The 15579-nt window shown below is 55.5% G+C and overlaps 1 protein-coding gene across 1 annotated transcript in view; it reads right to left on the bottom strand.

Annotated features, from left to right (window-relative positions):
- Positions 1 to 10083: 10083 nt before the first annotated feature.
- PDE6D (phosphodiesterase 6D) overlaps positions 10084 to 15579 on the bottom strand; it is a 64490-nt gene continuing 58994 nt past the window's right edge. The window contains exons 2-5 of the mRNA XM_075528949.1: positions 13576 to 13664; positions 12590 to 12715; positions 11811 to 11916; positions 10084 to 10673 (exon numbers count right to left, since the gene is read on the bottom strand). Of these exons, the coding sequence (XP_075385064.1) occupies positions 10592 to 10673; positions 11811 to 11916; positions 12590 to 12715; positions 13576 to 13664 (403 nt within the window). The 3' untranslated portion in view covers positions 10084 to 10591. The remainder of the gene's footprint in view (positions 10674 to 11810; positions 11917 to 12589; positions 12716 to 13575; positions 13665 to 15579) is intronic.

Here is a 15579-nt window from a genome sequence, read left to right as displayed (position 1 = left end):
TTTGCGGCCTAGACACCTGGGCAGAGCATGTGATTTGATTGGAGCCAATCATTTGTCTGAAGTGCCCCCTGGTCTCCCTTAATTGGTTCAGAGCCAGCACATGATTCAAGTTGGTCCAATCTGAGTGAGCCCTGGGATTTTAAAATATTTGCTTATTGATTTTGCCATGGGAATTTTGATTCGCTAGCTAGGGAGAGAAGAGAGCCTCGTTTTTGTCCCTTGAGAACTTGAACTTAGGAGACCACGAAGCTGAGGTCACAGCCCACATAGGGTGGAGCAGAGTGGAGCCAAGAGGCAGGGGAGCCCAGGTACTGATGACACTGCCTGAGACCCCAAAGTCCAGCTGTGCCTGAAGCACACGAGCCCTGGGCTTATCTGGTGAGGTTCCTAGGTGTGTGTGTGTGTGTGTGTGTGTGTGTGTGTGTGTGCAGGTGCACACAAGTTGGTTTCAATACTCACTGTCCATCTCTGCGGGGTCCCACAGAGGCCAGCCTGACCATCCTGGTGGTGGACTGGGGTGCTCGCCCGGGGTCTTCTGCATACCACCTTCATGCTCTGCCTTAGCCTCCCTTTCCTTCTTTCTAATGGCCCCTTGTCCCCACCCAGGGCACTTACTGAACGGGCAGCCTCCCCGTCTCGGTTCCCCCAACCTCACAGCCAGGCACAGTCTCCTGGAGCCAACTCAGGGGCACGGAGAGGTTGCAGGACCTGGGGTGATTCCAGGAGGCTTCACCTTTCCCCATCATGCACCGGGCGCCTCTCTCTGGTCCCGGTGCCCCACGGTGGATCTGAGAAGGCAGGGTGTTAGAATAGCCTTCTGCAGGGCTCCCTGGGACTTCCATAGGCCTGGGGCACCTCAGGTCTCCAGACGGCCTCCCAAAGGGACCTGGCCTTGATCGATCTATCGAGCGCCCTCCCAGAGAGTTCATTAACACCCTGAAGGGCATTCTTGTCTGGAAATTGCTGACCCTGCACAAAGAGGCCAGGGAGTATGTGCTGGTCCACAGGGATGAAGGGAAAGCATCCTCCTGGGAACCGGCTCTTGAAACCCTGCCTGGCCCCAGGCCTGGGCTCCCAGGGTGGCCCTTAGCAGCACACATCATGGAGGGGGGGTGCCCTTGGCCAAGGAAGACTCTGGTCCCAGGAGGTGAGGTTGCTCCTGCTCACCTGCGCTAGTGCAGAGCACAGCTGGACCAGCAGGATGGCACCTCCTGGCCACTCTCTCCCCCTGCGCCCTGCCTCTGGGTGCCTGCTGGAGGCTGGGGCCAGATTCAGGGGAGACTCGGTGGGTGTCTGCAGGACCTCAGTTTCCCAGGTGCAATGGAGCTTTCCGGCAGATCTGCTCCATGGGGGAAAGAGTAAGGCAGAAACCGAAACCACTGCCGGCGCGTCAGTGTCAGTGCCAGCTCCTCATGGACCCAGGCTCTGTCAGTCTTGACAGAGATGGCAGCCTCCCCTGTCTTCCTGTGGAGCGGCTGGTGGGTTTGAACCACTGACCTTGTCATTAGCAGTCTGATTCTTCTTGCCCTCCCAGCTCCCTGCAGCCGAGCCCCCGTAAGAGCAGGTCAGGACATTGCCCAGGAAGCCTGTTTGTGGGGATCAGCCTGGCTCCCCTGTGTAGGATGTCTGCGCTGGGCTGGGCAGAGACTGAGAGAAGCTGGGGGGTGAGAAGGGGCAGGCTCTGGGAGACGGAGTAGGGATCTGAGGTTGGTCTTGGGGCAGTGAGGGAAACTGAGGGTCAGTCAACTGAGTAGGGAAAAGGGCAAGAGGGGAGGGACAGAGGTGGGAATGGAAGGGGTCTGAAGAGAGGTGGAGGAGGACTGGGGCACTGGGAAACGAAGGGGGCAGGGAGCCGGAATGGAGGTCGAGGAGTTTCTGGAAAGATCCAGGCAATGCTGAGAAGGACTGAGGGTGAACTGAGGGGGCACTGGGGCACTCTGGGGGGCCTGGAGGACAAGGGGCATGCAGGGGCCTGGGTGTGGAGCAAGGAGACGGAGGTCGAAGGGAAGTGGGACTGAGGGGAGGCCGAGGGGGACACAGTGGGCCTGTGGGTGCTGATGGAGACGTGGTCGAGGAGCTCTGACTGCGCAGGTGCAGACTGGCTCCTGAGAGATGCTCGAAGATGTGACCGGTCAGTCCTCTTCAAAACCATCAAGGTCATCCACGCCAGGGAGAGTCTGGGGAATGGTCAAGACCGGAGGAGGTGACAGGGATCATGCGCAGGCTGGTGTCCTAGGTGGGACTCTGGTATAGAAAAAGGCACGGAGGAAAACAACACACACACACACACACACACACACACAACGCCATCAAGTGGGTCCTGGCTCACAGCGGCCCTATCGGACAAGGTAGACCTGTCCCTGTGGTTCTGAGGCTGTAATGCTTTACAGGTGTAGAAACTGTCTGGTGGTTTCGAACCGCGACCTTGTGGTTCCCAGCCCAGTGTGTAAGCACGACATTGCCTGGGCTCCAGGGTCATCAAGGAGAGCTAGTGAAACCTGAATCGGGTGGAGTTAGTGAATGGTGCCACACCCCTGTGGGTGCCGTGTAACAGGAAGAGAGAGGTGAAACGGAATGAAACTTCCAAAGTTAACAGCTGGAGAAACTGGTGAGGACTCTTGAAACTATCTTTGCAAATTTTAAACACACGTGGAGCGCGCACAACATAAGCATCTCACATGGGGTGAAGTGTGAGAGCGAGCACTAGGGCTTACGCCTCAGGTCGGGGGCAGTTGATGGGAGTCTCCCTCAGGACTGGCGGACAGGGGTGGGCAGGGGGAGGGCTGGCAGGTGTTGTCCTCTGAGAGAGAGAGGACACCAGGGGAGGGAGGAGGAGAAGGCGGGTGTGTCCATTCTGCACCGGTGGGGCCCAGGGGCTGGTGTAGCTGATGGCGCCAACAGAGGGTCTTCTACGTTGACTTGATTTAATATTGAACAAGGGTCTTCCGTGTCCAAGCCCTGTGCTGGGGGGGTGGGTGAGGAGGCACATGCGGGGGGCACAGAGGCCCTTGACAAATAACCGTGAACAGACGCAGAGATCTCGAACACTGCCGTGAAGAAACTTTATCGCGAGCAATGGCCATTCTTCACCGTCTTCCTGAGAGAACCACAATCGTGTTCAGTCTCCAGGCACCCGGGAAGGAGCTCGGGCTTTGTAGGCCAGGCCGTCTGGAGGGACTTCCTTCTGTAATAGGACCAAGAAAACCGATGGGGTCCCAGTGGAACCAGCCTCGGCCAGATGGCTGACGGGGAGGTTGCTCACAGCAGAGAAGAAGGTTGAAAATACAGCCAGTTGGGTCTTTGCTGCCATGACAATGGTACCCACTCAACCTCTTCATGGACTAAGCTAGTGTGACTGGGTTGTCTCCTCTGTCCCGCAGCTGAGGGCACTGTCATGGGCCCAGACTGACGAAGGTTGGGGGGTTGTTGAAAGTGGAGGTGGGAAAACCCTTCTGAGGAGATGTGTGTCCATGAACGACAAGGAGTCAGCCTGAGGAAGAACCGGAGACGCTAGCAAAGGGCTTAGCAAGTGAAAAGGCCCTGAGGCACACATGAGCTTGGTATGTTCCAGGATTGGAAGAGGACCCCTGTGCCTGGAGTGTAGGCCTGGGTGAGACCTTGGAGTACCCACAGGCTGAGGCGTCTGAAGTACATTCTGACAATGATGGGAAATTACTGCGACCCTGCTCAGACGGAGGTCCTCTACGGGGCTGGGGGAGATGGTGGGGGGCAAGGAGTAGGTGTGTCCCAGACACACTTGGGAGGAAGTGGGTGAGGAGGAGAGCAGGCAAGGATGGCTTCTGCAGGAGTTGGGGTGGGAGTCAGTACTGCTGTAAGATTTAAGGGTCCCTTTGATAGGTAGATTTATTGTGCCAACCTGGCCAATAGCAACATGTGGGATTAATCAGTCGCAGTTTGATTAGAAGGCAAAGAGATACATGGCTCAGCAAGGTCAGGCCCCTGCTCTCTGGTGATCGGACCAGTGCTCAGCGGCCTTAGCAAGTTCTCTGCCTCAACTTGTGAGCTACACTACCTGTGGGACAAGCCAACCCGTGGATCCTGTCGCTAGAGCTTGAGGTTCCTTCGAGACCTGATTCACCACGGTGCTGGTGCGCATATCACTTGAGCCTGAGGCTGGTGGATCCTGTCCTCTTGCATTTCCTGAGGTCCATATCCCATCCGAGCCTGCTTCATTAAACTCCCCAGATACCAACTGTTGGTGATCACCTTGCTGTCTGCAGCCTGTGGGTAGACTCTGACTGCCTTGCCCCAGGGAGGACTCTGCTGTCTGCTTTCTTGACCTTGGACCCAGCAGCCCTGTGAGTTGAAGGACTTCCAGTATATTAGCTGTTCCACGGAAGTGAGTTGAACTGAGCCCTCTGTACTGCTGTGTGGACTAATTAGCTGTTATATTCCTTCGTGCTGTGCAAACCTATCCACATATATATAAATTCGCGGTGTCCTGTGTCCTGGTTCTGCTTCTCTAGAGAACTCTGCCTAACACAGGCCCCTATGCCCACTGCTGTAGAGTCCCCTCCAGCTCATAGCACCTCTGAAAGACAGAGCAGAACGGCTTCCGTTTCTGAGGCTGAGTCCCGACGAGAGCAGGCAGCTTCCTCTTCTGAACTGCCGACCAAAGCGTGACCCCCTTAACCCAGTGCCCTCAAGTGGACTCTGACTTGCAGTGACCCCAGTAGAGTTTCTGAGGCCGCACGTCTTTACTGAGGTGGACTTCCTCCATCCTCTCCCGTGGAGTGGCTGGTGGGGGTCGAACCACTGGCCTTGGCTTAGTAAGCCTTGGCACCACCAGGGCTCGGTCAACTGTGGGTGACATTTCCAGCCAGGCCACTGAATTGGTTCTCCAAGCCCAGGGAGTCGAGTCGTCTGGATGGAGCAGGTCCAGGTGCCCGTGGGAAGTGCTGACAGGCTGGGCAGTGCTGCAAACTCAGTTCTTGAGTGAACCCAACTGCTTTTCCACTGCCACCTCCAGACACCACCAACACTCCCTGGCAGCTGCTGGGCCTGTGTCCCAGCTGCTTGAGAGCCAGGGGGGCACAGGCTCTTCTGCCGCCTCCTTTCTCCCTAGCAACTGGAGAGATGACAGAGTGGCCATGCGACTAAACGGGGTTGGGGGTTAAGGCTCTGGGATTGGAATTCCCAATCCTGATGCGGGGTGAGGCGCTCAGAGATATGGCCAACAACGTTCCGTGACCACTGCCGGCCTTATAATAACCTCAAAGGGCAGGGGCACTTCAAGGTCTGTGAGTGAGGTGGGCAGTCAGGCGGAGCGTGATGGCACGGGGGGCCCAATGCCATAAGCATTCAGAGCACACTGGACTGAGCTCAAAGTGAACAGCTATAGTCTACGTTAAACGTTCCAGTGATACCAGTATTACTTATCCGCGTATAATTCAGAAGGGCTACTTGGGGGGTGATTTGAATAAATCAAGTCACTTAAAAAGTGCAAAGACGGTTAAGTCGATGACTTCTTTTTCTTTGACTAAGCCTCCTTCAAGAGAATTCGGAATCATTCCACTGGGTCCACAAGCTGGTGGGCCTCACTGGTTTGCTGCTTTCAGTGAGGTGGGGGTTGGGTGGGCGCACTCAGATGTGTTTCCAGTACCCTGAGATGTGTATTTAGAACTTGGCTTACAAGAAACCTCTGAATTCTGCAGATCCCTTCCCCTAACCGAACTCACTGCCACCAAATCGATGAGACCCTACAGGACAGGGTGGAACTGCCCCTTTGGATTTCCGAAGTTGTGAATCATCTTTCTCCTGAGGATCAGCTGGTGAGCTCAAACTGCTGACCTTGTGGTACCCACTACACCACCAACGCTCCATATTAAGTGGGTAGGTCCAGACAGTTGAATGTGTGTTGTTTATATCCCACCTTGGGGGGTAAAAAAGAACAAAGCTATTTCTATTTCCTTCTTCACTACAGGCCGCCCCAGGCCAGGGTGTGGGGGCCTGCTGGGTTCTGCTTGGCTCCTCCAGTCTTAGAAGCGGTTTGGCGCTTTTTCGTGTTGTAATATTTGCATTGGGGCAGCCAGCTCGGAGACACCGCACTTCCCAAAGAATGCCGTCATCACCAGGACACCAAAACAGAATGACCCTGAGCCTCCGAGCAGCGCCTGGCAGAGGCCTGGGGTCACTCTTATTTCTGGTCACGTGAAAGTACATAATCAAAAGTCCCAGCTCTGGGAACTTGCTGCCTGGCCCACCTGCCCCCAGCCTCCCACCCTGCCCTCTTCCCAGTTCCCACAAAGCTGCAGCTGCAGCGGCTGATTTCAGGGCTCAGGGCCCCATGGAGGAATGCTGTCTGAGCTGCCTTTTCCTGCCAGTTATCTTCAGTGCCCTCAGGAAGCCATGAAGGGACAGTTCCAAAAGATACAGTTCACTGCCCCAGGCAGATGGCACGAGAGAGGCGGCGGGCAGGAGGTTGGACATGGTGCTGGGTGCTCTCCTGCCGGCTGTGGTGTGGAGGGTGAGCGGAAGGGGAGGCCTGTGGTCCCAGCTGCGATGGTTCTGCAGCACCTTGGGGGCAGTGGGCAGGGAGGGGACAGGCGGGGGGACCCCTACAAGGCCGAAGCCACAGGCTACTGGTGGGGAGAATGGTGGCTGGGAGAGAGGCTGAAGGCAGTGACCAGGTGTCCTGACTTTGAGGCCATCATCTGAGACAGGTGATGCAGGAGGGGGTACACAGGTGGGAAAGCGCACCACCCCACCCCGACCCCGAGCACGCGCGCACACACACGCGCACACACACACACAAGTGCAAAGTAACAAATGAAATGTCCTGATTACAATTCTGAATGTGCTCTGCCCACCTCTGAGGAGCAGGAGGTGAGAAGCTAATTTGCCGATCGAGCAATTGTATCTGAGGCTCTTCTGATGAAATGATTTCTCTTCCAAGGTAGCATGGAGGTGAGGGGTGGCTCTGTGGCCTGCCAAGTAGGCCACACGGTATCCTCATGGCTGGACAGGTGTGCTCCAGATGCAAGTGGCCCCTCTGGTAAAGACTGTGGTCACAGTCCCTGTGCCCCTCGACCTCTCTGTTCTGACCCAGGCCCTCCCTAGTTTACTGAGCCCCCAAAACTTCTGCATCTTGAGTGGTCACTAGGAGCAACCTCCCTCAGAGGGAGATGAGCTGCCAGAGGGGGCCTAAGGTTCTCACTTGCCCCCACTCACCCAACTCCTCCCCCACCCCAGTCGAGCAGGCTTTGGGGCCTTGACCATCTTTCCCTTCTGGCTCTGCAGACTGGTGGGCGTCAGGAGACCAGCCGCCCTCATTTGGTCCAGAGTGCAACACCAGCCTCGCTGCTTCTGCACCCCATTCCAGGGGCTGCCCAGCCCGCTACCTGAGTTCTTCCACAGCATGGGTTCCTTTCTGAATGGCTGGTTTGCTTTTGGTCTTTGCCTGTGGGGATCTAAGCTACCTGACGGTGGGGCTGCATGCAGGTAACGAGCGCTGCTCCTTAGGGCAACCCTGGGACACAGAACTCAAACTCCTAATTTACGGCCACAGAGGAGAGTCTGACTCCTGGAGGGAGAACTGCCCCTGCGGGTTTCCGAGGCTGTAACTCTTTAGGGGGGGCAGAAACCTCATCTTGCTACCTCGGGTGAGTTTGAACGGCTGACCTTGTGGACAGCCGCCAACCTGTAGCCCACAGTCCACCGGGACTCATGCACGACGGGACACAGAGAGTGGGATAATTTGTCAAGAATATGCACAAAGCATGCCTTCAATACGCAACCGCTTCAAACAAGAGGGAAGGTGGGGCTGAATGTGACGTGGGATTGAGGGAAGCCTTATTTAAAAAAGGGTGACTTGACCCTGTTTCCTAGGCCAATATTGAAGGATCCAGAGATGGGGAGGGGCTTCCTGGACTTTTCTTAATTATGCGTAATTGTTATTCCTTTCAGTCCCTTCCCGAACTTGTCTTCAGGCCTTTAGGGTCGCCATCGCTCACACACGGGGGGGGGGGGGGGGGGGGGGAGAGGGGGCTCGAAAGCGAAGATGTCTCTTGGAGGACCAAGGCCAGGGCTTTTTCAATCACCCCCATACCCGTGGAAGCTGACCACGGCGCAAGCCACGCAAGGACCGAGCCCCGGAGTTGTGGTGTCCGTCGGTGCCGAGGAACCAGTGGGTGTGACTTGAAGGACGGTCAGTCAGAATGCTCCTTAGGAGCCTGGATGGTGACTTTGTCTCTTGTACTTTGCACAGGTCATCAGGAGGGCCTGGTCTCTGGAGAAGGACATCATTTCCATCCGCTACACTGGCTTAGGGCCGGCTCAGTCCTGAACCACGTTCCCCATCGGAAAGCCTGACACCAGAGCACTGGCCAGGAGCCAGGATGGGAGATGGACGGGGTTTACTGCATATTCATGGAAAACTTTCTCTCAAGTGTCCTCCCGCCAAGGCCCTGCCATCTGGGGCTGCCTCCTCTCCACAGGGCCCACAGCCAACCCGAGCAACTGAACTCTTCCCTCTGCTCCCACTGGGGCCACCTTGTCTGGAGGCCTGTTCATCCTGCAGCCACTCCAGGGTCCCCATGTGCGTCACTAACAGTTACTGAAGGTCTCCACCCGCCCTCCCTCAAAGTACACTCCAGGGCCACCTGCCTTAGATCGGCCCAGGCTGATCCTGGCCCCAGGATTCAGATTCTCCTGTGTGCGCCGCGCCAGGTCCAGTCTGCACGCATCCCTTCCGACCCCCAGGGGCCTTCAGTGGGCCATCAGGCACTAAGTGGCATCGACCAATAGCAACCTGGACCTCCTGGGAGTCAGGGAGAGGGTCTCCCCAGCTGGGTCCCTGCAGCTCTGGACTCTTTCCTCTGTGCCTGCCACCACACCCCCCACTTTTTGGAACAGGGCCATCTTCCTGGTCAGCCCAAGCCACACAGTCACTTACTGGAGCCCCAGGGCTAGCAGGCCTGCTGATGTGCGCGCGCGCGCGCGCACACACACAAACACACACACACACAGCTGATGCACACACTGCATGACTCGTCATGTTCTCCGGAGAGATGGCCAGCACCAGCCGACGACGGGGACCACCGTCTTCGTTTTCCTTGGAGCAGCTGGCGGAGCAGTGAGCCTCCTTCCCATGGTTGGTTCTGGGGGCCCAGGGTGGGAGGAGGCCCTTCCCCAAGGCTGCTTCTGTCCTGACAGGCACCTTGGGCAGGACTTTGCCCAGCAGCCAGGGTTGGCTAAGGGAACGAGCTGCCCGGCTCATCTGCATGGCCTCCCTCATGCAGTCTCTGGTGTTTGAACACCCAGCAGCCCCTGGTTAAGGGCCCTACCTGAGCAGTGGGTGAGATTCAGTACCAGTGAGTGAACCACATCAACCCACACCAGGACTGGACTGTTGTCCAGGGAAGCACACCTGCCGGAGGCAGCCTCGCCGACAAGGTGGTGGTCGTACATGGGACGCATGGATTCCCAGACTCTGCAGAAGTGGGTGGAAGGAGAGCAGAAAGGGCTGTCCGCCCTCTGAGCTTGGACCCTCCTCACTGGGAAACCTTGGTGCTGGTGTCTTGTGACCGAGAGTGAAGGCTGCAGGCAGCTCAGCAGTAAGCCAGAGCCCGTGGGTCTCCCTCCTTGTCCCACTCAGATGTCCTCTGAACTCCGTCTTTGGACGCTGCTTCCAAATGTGTCCATCCCCAGATTCTTCCCCAGTGCTCTCCAGTTATGTAGTTGGAACCCGCTTGTCCCTGTTAACTTCAGCTCTCAGAGAACATAAGAGCCCCTAGCTCCCACCTTAGGATCCCTACCTGCCTGGGAAGTTCCGGAATAAACGAGCATCGTAAAGAAACGCCCAGCCTAAAGCAAGGGTGCAAGTGTGTGGTGGATGGGAACCACTGAACAACATGCGTACACATGATGAGTGTCGGGCCAGGGCCTCGGTCCTGCTCGGGAGCAGCCAGGGCCTCGGCAGTGGAGAGATGCACCAGCCCATCTCCAGCGTCGGAGAGAGCGCGCGCTGGCCCCAGGGTCTGATACATCCCTTCTTCCTCTCACAGGCCAGCGTCTCGCTTCAGAAACAGAGAGATGAAAGTACCGCCATATTAAAGACTAGGAATATTTTAATTCGTGTTTTAATTACATTGTGTAATAATAATATCACAGTCTATTTTACAAGTTAAATGTAGTGAATGTATGAAATAGAAATGGTAGGGAAACAGCTAAACATGGGGCAGGAAGAGGGATTTTTTTCTTCTCTCCAAAACCAGGGGCCAAAGGGAGGTGTGTGGCCAGCGGGCAGGGCCCAAGGGGAGGCCGGGCAGGTGCAGGACCCCCCTCGTCGAGGTGTGCATGTCCCCCCCGGTGGTGTCTCCACCAAGCAGGGCTTGAGCCAGTCCCCTGGCCTGAGATCGGCTGTTTTGTGGGGTCGGGGGGAAGACGGCTGAGTGGGAGGAAAAGGCCGCCTGGCTCCTGCACAGAGCTGGTCCCCTGGTGGCCACAGGTGGTTTTTGCCGGAGAGGGAATTAGGGGTGGAAGTGTCAGAAATCAAAAACGGAGGAAAAAAGTAAATGGTTTCCTCCTCCCCCCACAACCCCCCCTCTGGAACTGCACACACATTCTTCTCTCAAACGTAGAAAAGTCTCACTCTGGACGTGCTCACGAGAAGATCGGCGTCAAAAAACTTTGTTTCTATGATAACGTTCCCACTGTAAGCGAGGGCGGGGAGAAAGGGAGAGGGAGGGGGCAAGGCAGAAAGGGAGCTTCAGGCCACGAACACGCATGCCCCCCACCTAGAACCCTGGCTTGGGCCTTTGGATCCTGACTCTTGGAGGTTGGAGGCTAAGGGGGCAGTTGATAGAGGGACTAGGTTTGTCCTCGAGCGGAGAGAAGAGGGTGTTTCTCCATCCGCACGCCTGCACACAGCCCTGGTACAGCGTTCTGCATGCCAGGGCGCCCAGTAAGCACCACAGACTTTCTGACAACCCACCCAGGAGGCACCTGCGGAGTGCCACGGACACCTGCAGACCTGGTGGCATCAACCACACATGCCACTGTGGCCGGGTGGCCTTCCCTGCTCCGAGTGACCCTACCCTGTTCTTCATCTGGGGAGCCACCAAGTCCAGGGGACAATCAAGTGGGCGAGCCCTCCTGCACCTGGCAAAAGGGTAGGCCCAGGAGTCACGTGGGTCAATGGACTCTTTTCCCTGAGTAGGCTTCTGTGTGAAGCAGCTCCTTGAAGAAACCACCCCAGATTCCTGCTGCCTGAATTTCCCGAGCCCCCTAGGTCTCACCCTTACTCCTACCATTCGGTTTTGGTTACATTAGCCCATCTATTTCTATGCCAAGCAACCAAGAAGTTGTAAACAAAGCCCCTCCTGCAGGCAGAGAGAGTGTGAGGGCCATGTGAGAGACCCTGGCCACGCAGGGGCCGAATTGAGGCATTGGTGTTCTTAGGTTTTACAAAGTGAGATATGGCTGAAAAAACCTAATTTTGTTACCATAGATATCTTGGTTTTAGAACCTGCAAGAAATCAAGGCCAAGCAGAAGGCAAATGAAGGTTAATAAAATCTTAAAAATCCTCATTTACTACAGAGAGAGCAGGGCCCATTCACTGCTTAGCGAGGAGCCGAGTGGAACAGGGCTCTGGGAGCTACAGCTGACACTGGCTCAGGGGAGACCACACTGGAAGTGAAGGCTGAGCCTTCCACTCTCACGCCCCGTCCTCCAATGACCAACGTCAGCGGCCCATAGAGTAGGAGGTCCCTGATACTTATTTATCCCTGCCCTAGGCTGCCCCATTTCTAGAGACGCCCTCCCATTTCCCCGACACCTGCTCACTCACGTTAAGACACTGGCGGGCATCATCTGGGACTCAGGAGCTGCTTCTATCAAGGACTGCCAGGTGTTGGTGGAGTTAGGGATCACAAAGCCAAACTCAAAGAACCATTCTGAAGGAAGAAGGGAAAGGGGGTGAGCGGGCGCCCCAGTGTAAACTGAAGGCTCTTGGTGCCTCTCCTTCAGAATGAGCCCCTTCCCCACCTGAGAGCCACCTAAGAAGCCATCAGAAACCACCCAGACTGAAGGGTGGGCTATGACACCTGCTTCCGCCTGTCCTCTGACCCACACCTGTGCTTTGGGGTCTGAGGGTGGGACTAGGACCAGCTGGGTAGCAAATGCTCAGCAACATCTTCTTAGAAGCCGGCTGGATGTGAATTGTACAGAGCAGTACAGCCAGGTCTGTCACTTGGAATTTTAGCTCCATAGTACAGGCGTGCACTCTCAGGCATTGCAGCGACCCTCCACCCAGAGAAGGGGCTGGCCATTCACAGGGGACAATACTGTCACCAGAGCACAGCCCAGGCCTGTCCTGGTCACAGCTGCTGCACCCACAACCATACACAAGGTGCCCTGACAGAGCGGGCATCGACACCCAGGCCCTGGGGTAGGGGTGGGGCTCAGTAGAAGCGCTCACAGCATCCTCTATTGCTGGCTGTCTCTTGTTTTCCCTATTTGTGCAACCCCCTCTCCCCGCCAATCCCATGATCGGTGAACACATCTCTGTGGGGTTCCCTAGGTCCTTCACCCTCTGCCCCGACTTTAGGCACACTGGCGGCAGAATACCTTCTAGGCATTGCCCTTTGAAGTACACTTTCTGTTCCAGGCGGAACTTTTCCATTTGCTCGGTGGAAGAGAAGTTCAACTCTCGAGAGACCGCCTTGCACTTGAGGATTTTCTTGGGGACGCGGGCTGAAAGGGAAAAGTGAGCCGTGGTGCAATCTCAACGAAAGCCTGAGAGCAGGTGCTGCCGGCGCCCGGGAGCTTCTCGAGTTCTCCTCTGGGCAGACTAGTACCTGGATCTCAGCTGCAGGCCAGACCATTCAACCCGACCCACTGCCACTGCTTCCAGTCCAGCTCATTCCCAGAGTGCCCATCTTTACAGAAGCAGCCGGCCTCAGCGCTCTCCTGCACAGCAGCTGGTGGGTTTGAACAGTTGCTTTGCAGTTAGCAGCCCGACACTTATCTGTCAGTGCCATGAGGAGTCCCCCAGTGGTCAACTGTTTGACTGAAAGGTTTTCAAGGAACATCAGATCTGGGGCGTTGGGATGCTAAACCCAAAGTTCACAGTTCAAACCCACCAACTGCTCTGTGGAAGAAAGATGAGGCTGTCTCTTCCCACAAAGATTTACAGTCTTGGAAACCCTACAATTCGAATCGACTTGATGGCCGTGGGGTGGGTGGGTAAGGTCTCAGTAGCTTCTTTGATCAGGAAAAAGTCGGAATTAATACCCCCTATCTACTCTTTTTAAAAAATCATATTGGGGGCTCATACAACTCTTATCACAACCCCTACACACGTTCATTGTGTAAAGCACACTTCCCTCTCTCTAGTCCCTTGGCATTAACCTTTTCCTTTTGTGTTGCCTTTGGGGAGATACGTGTGGAAACTTTCTTTGGGGAGGGAAAGTCAACATGCTAGCCTCTAGCTCGGGATGGACTAGCTAATGCTAACATGTCAGCACCAAGTGAACCGTGGGAGTGCAGGGGCTGCCCCGCGAGGACTGCTGTCAGGATGCGAGGCCCTGCCCTGGCACTGGTGTGGCACGTACCTTCATGCTCCACTCCGGGGACGGACAGGTCCTCAGTGCCTTGCCAGAGTATCTTCCCCGTCTCAGCATCCCGGAGGTTCATCCAGTTTCTGAGCAGGGCTGCTTAAGGAGAAGTAAGACACTGAAAGCAACCCCTTCTTATCAGCACGTCGGCCACACTGCTAAGACCTCTGAGAGCAGATACACCTGTGAAGCGGAGTTCAGGAGACACCTCTGGGGAGGAGCAGGGGCCTAGAGAAGATATTTCACTCTACAATAGAAGAAGGCAAAGATGGGAGACATCTGGAAATCTCCAGAAAGGGGAAGGAGACTCACAGAGCAGACTTTATTTTTCCTAAGAGAACCTGACCAACCACGATGAACGGCCCCAGACAAGAGACAGCAGACAGCCCAGGGGGATGACCAGGCAGATCACCTGTCAGGGAAGACCGTGGCTTATAAGCTTCATGCCAAGCACAGAGCTTTCCAGCGTGTTTAGGCCCTGATTTTAAATAGACAGCCTAAGATCACCAGAAATTCAAGGAGAGCATTTGCTGGGAAGACGAAAGCAAAGAGAAAAGCAACTCCGAGGCGGAGAGAAAGAAACTGGAGGGAGATTGTTGCTGCTGGAGCTGCTTTGACACATGGAGGTTCCCTGCACACGGGAAGGAAACAGCGCCTGTCCCGCGCCGTCTCCTCCAGCACTGGGGCGGCCTCGTCCGTGCTGTGGCTCCTCCAGATTCTGGGTGCTCCTGCTCCTGCTCGGTACAGGACAATATTCCGTTGGGACCCCAGGGTCACTGGCTGATTTTTGGACGTAGATCACCAAGTCTCGCTAGTCTGCCTTTGTTGAGGGGCTTCCCTGACTGACGTCTGGTTGCCGTGCGTGGCCCTGCTGGTGGCACACCCGACATCATCACAGTACCACGCGGGTCACCAGAGGACGTGGCGGTCAGCGGACAGATGAGCGATGGAGAGGGAGTCGCACGGTCCACAAAAGACTTCCCACACAGGCCCCCGGGTTTTGTAGGTTTCTAAGCTTTGTGTGATGCTGATTTTTCTCTGGCTCGAGGGTACAGCTTAGGAGGTCGGTCAGCTGATACTCCATTTAGTCAGAAATTATCTTCTAACATAAGCAGTTCTGTTTTCTAGTTTCTGTATTGTTCACTGATGTAATAACTGAGTCAACAATATCAATTAAAAAAGGAACACTCTGAGAACAACAACCGAAAAACTCTTGAAAAATAGACATTTTGATAGCAGAACCGAACAACTCAATCCAAGGGTTGAGTTGAGGAACACGCCCAGGGAAAAAAGACAGGGGCAAAAACAAGATATAAAAACTATCTGACAGTGTAAGAGGGCGACCTTCTAACGATGAGGAGTTCTAGAAGGAAGAGAGACCATCGTCACCACAGTTATGTAAGAACATCTCCCAGATTGAAAGGCCTAGCAAGTGCCCCAGTCCTGTCCTGGCAAACGTGGGTAAAGAGAAGCTTCTAGAGGGGAAACCAGGAGGCACGGCAGTGGTCAAAGCGGCACGGGGCAATCAAGTCAGGAAGGATGAGACTTTCAGCAGGAGCCCTGACGACAGGAGAAAATGAAGCAGAACTCAAAACTACCTAAAACACATGCTCTTTCTCAGCAAGCAGACGGTGACCCGCCACCAAAATGTCAAGGAATCCAAGAAGCAATATGATGTGTGAACCAGGAGACGGGCGAAAGGGATCCTCAGAAGTATGGTGAGTGGAGATCCCGAGGCAGCAGCGCATCAGCCAGCTAGTCCGGAGGGGGTGAAGGCCCAGGGCAATCCAGCGATTACCGGATGCTGTATTGAAAGGAGGTCTCCGGAACTAGGCCCTACTGGTTCTCAACCTTCCTCATGCCACGACCCTTTCATACAGTACCTCATGCTGTGGTGACCCCCAACCAAAAAATTATTTTCGTTGCTACTTCATCACTGTCATTTTGCTACCGTTATGAACTGGGCGACGCCTGTGAAAGGGTCGTTCGAACCCCAAGGAG

The sequence above is a fragment of the Tenrec ecaudatus genome, chromosome 13, assembly GCF_050624435.1.
Source record: "Tenrec ecaudatus isolate mTenEca1 chromosome 13, mTenEca1.hap1, whole genome shotgun sequence".
In the NCBI taxonomy this organism is placed as follows: Eukaryota; Metazoa; Chordata; class Mammalia; order Afrosoricida; family Tenrecidae; genus Tenrec; species Tenrec ecaudatus.
This window is presented reverse-complemented; position numbering and strand designations above follow the sequence as displayed.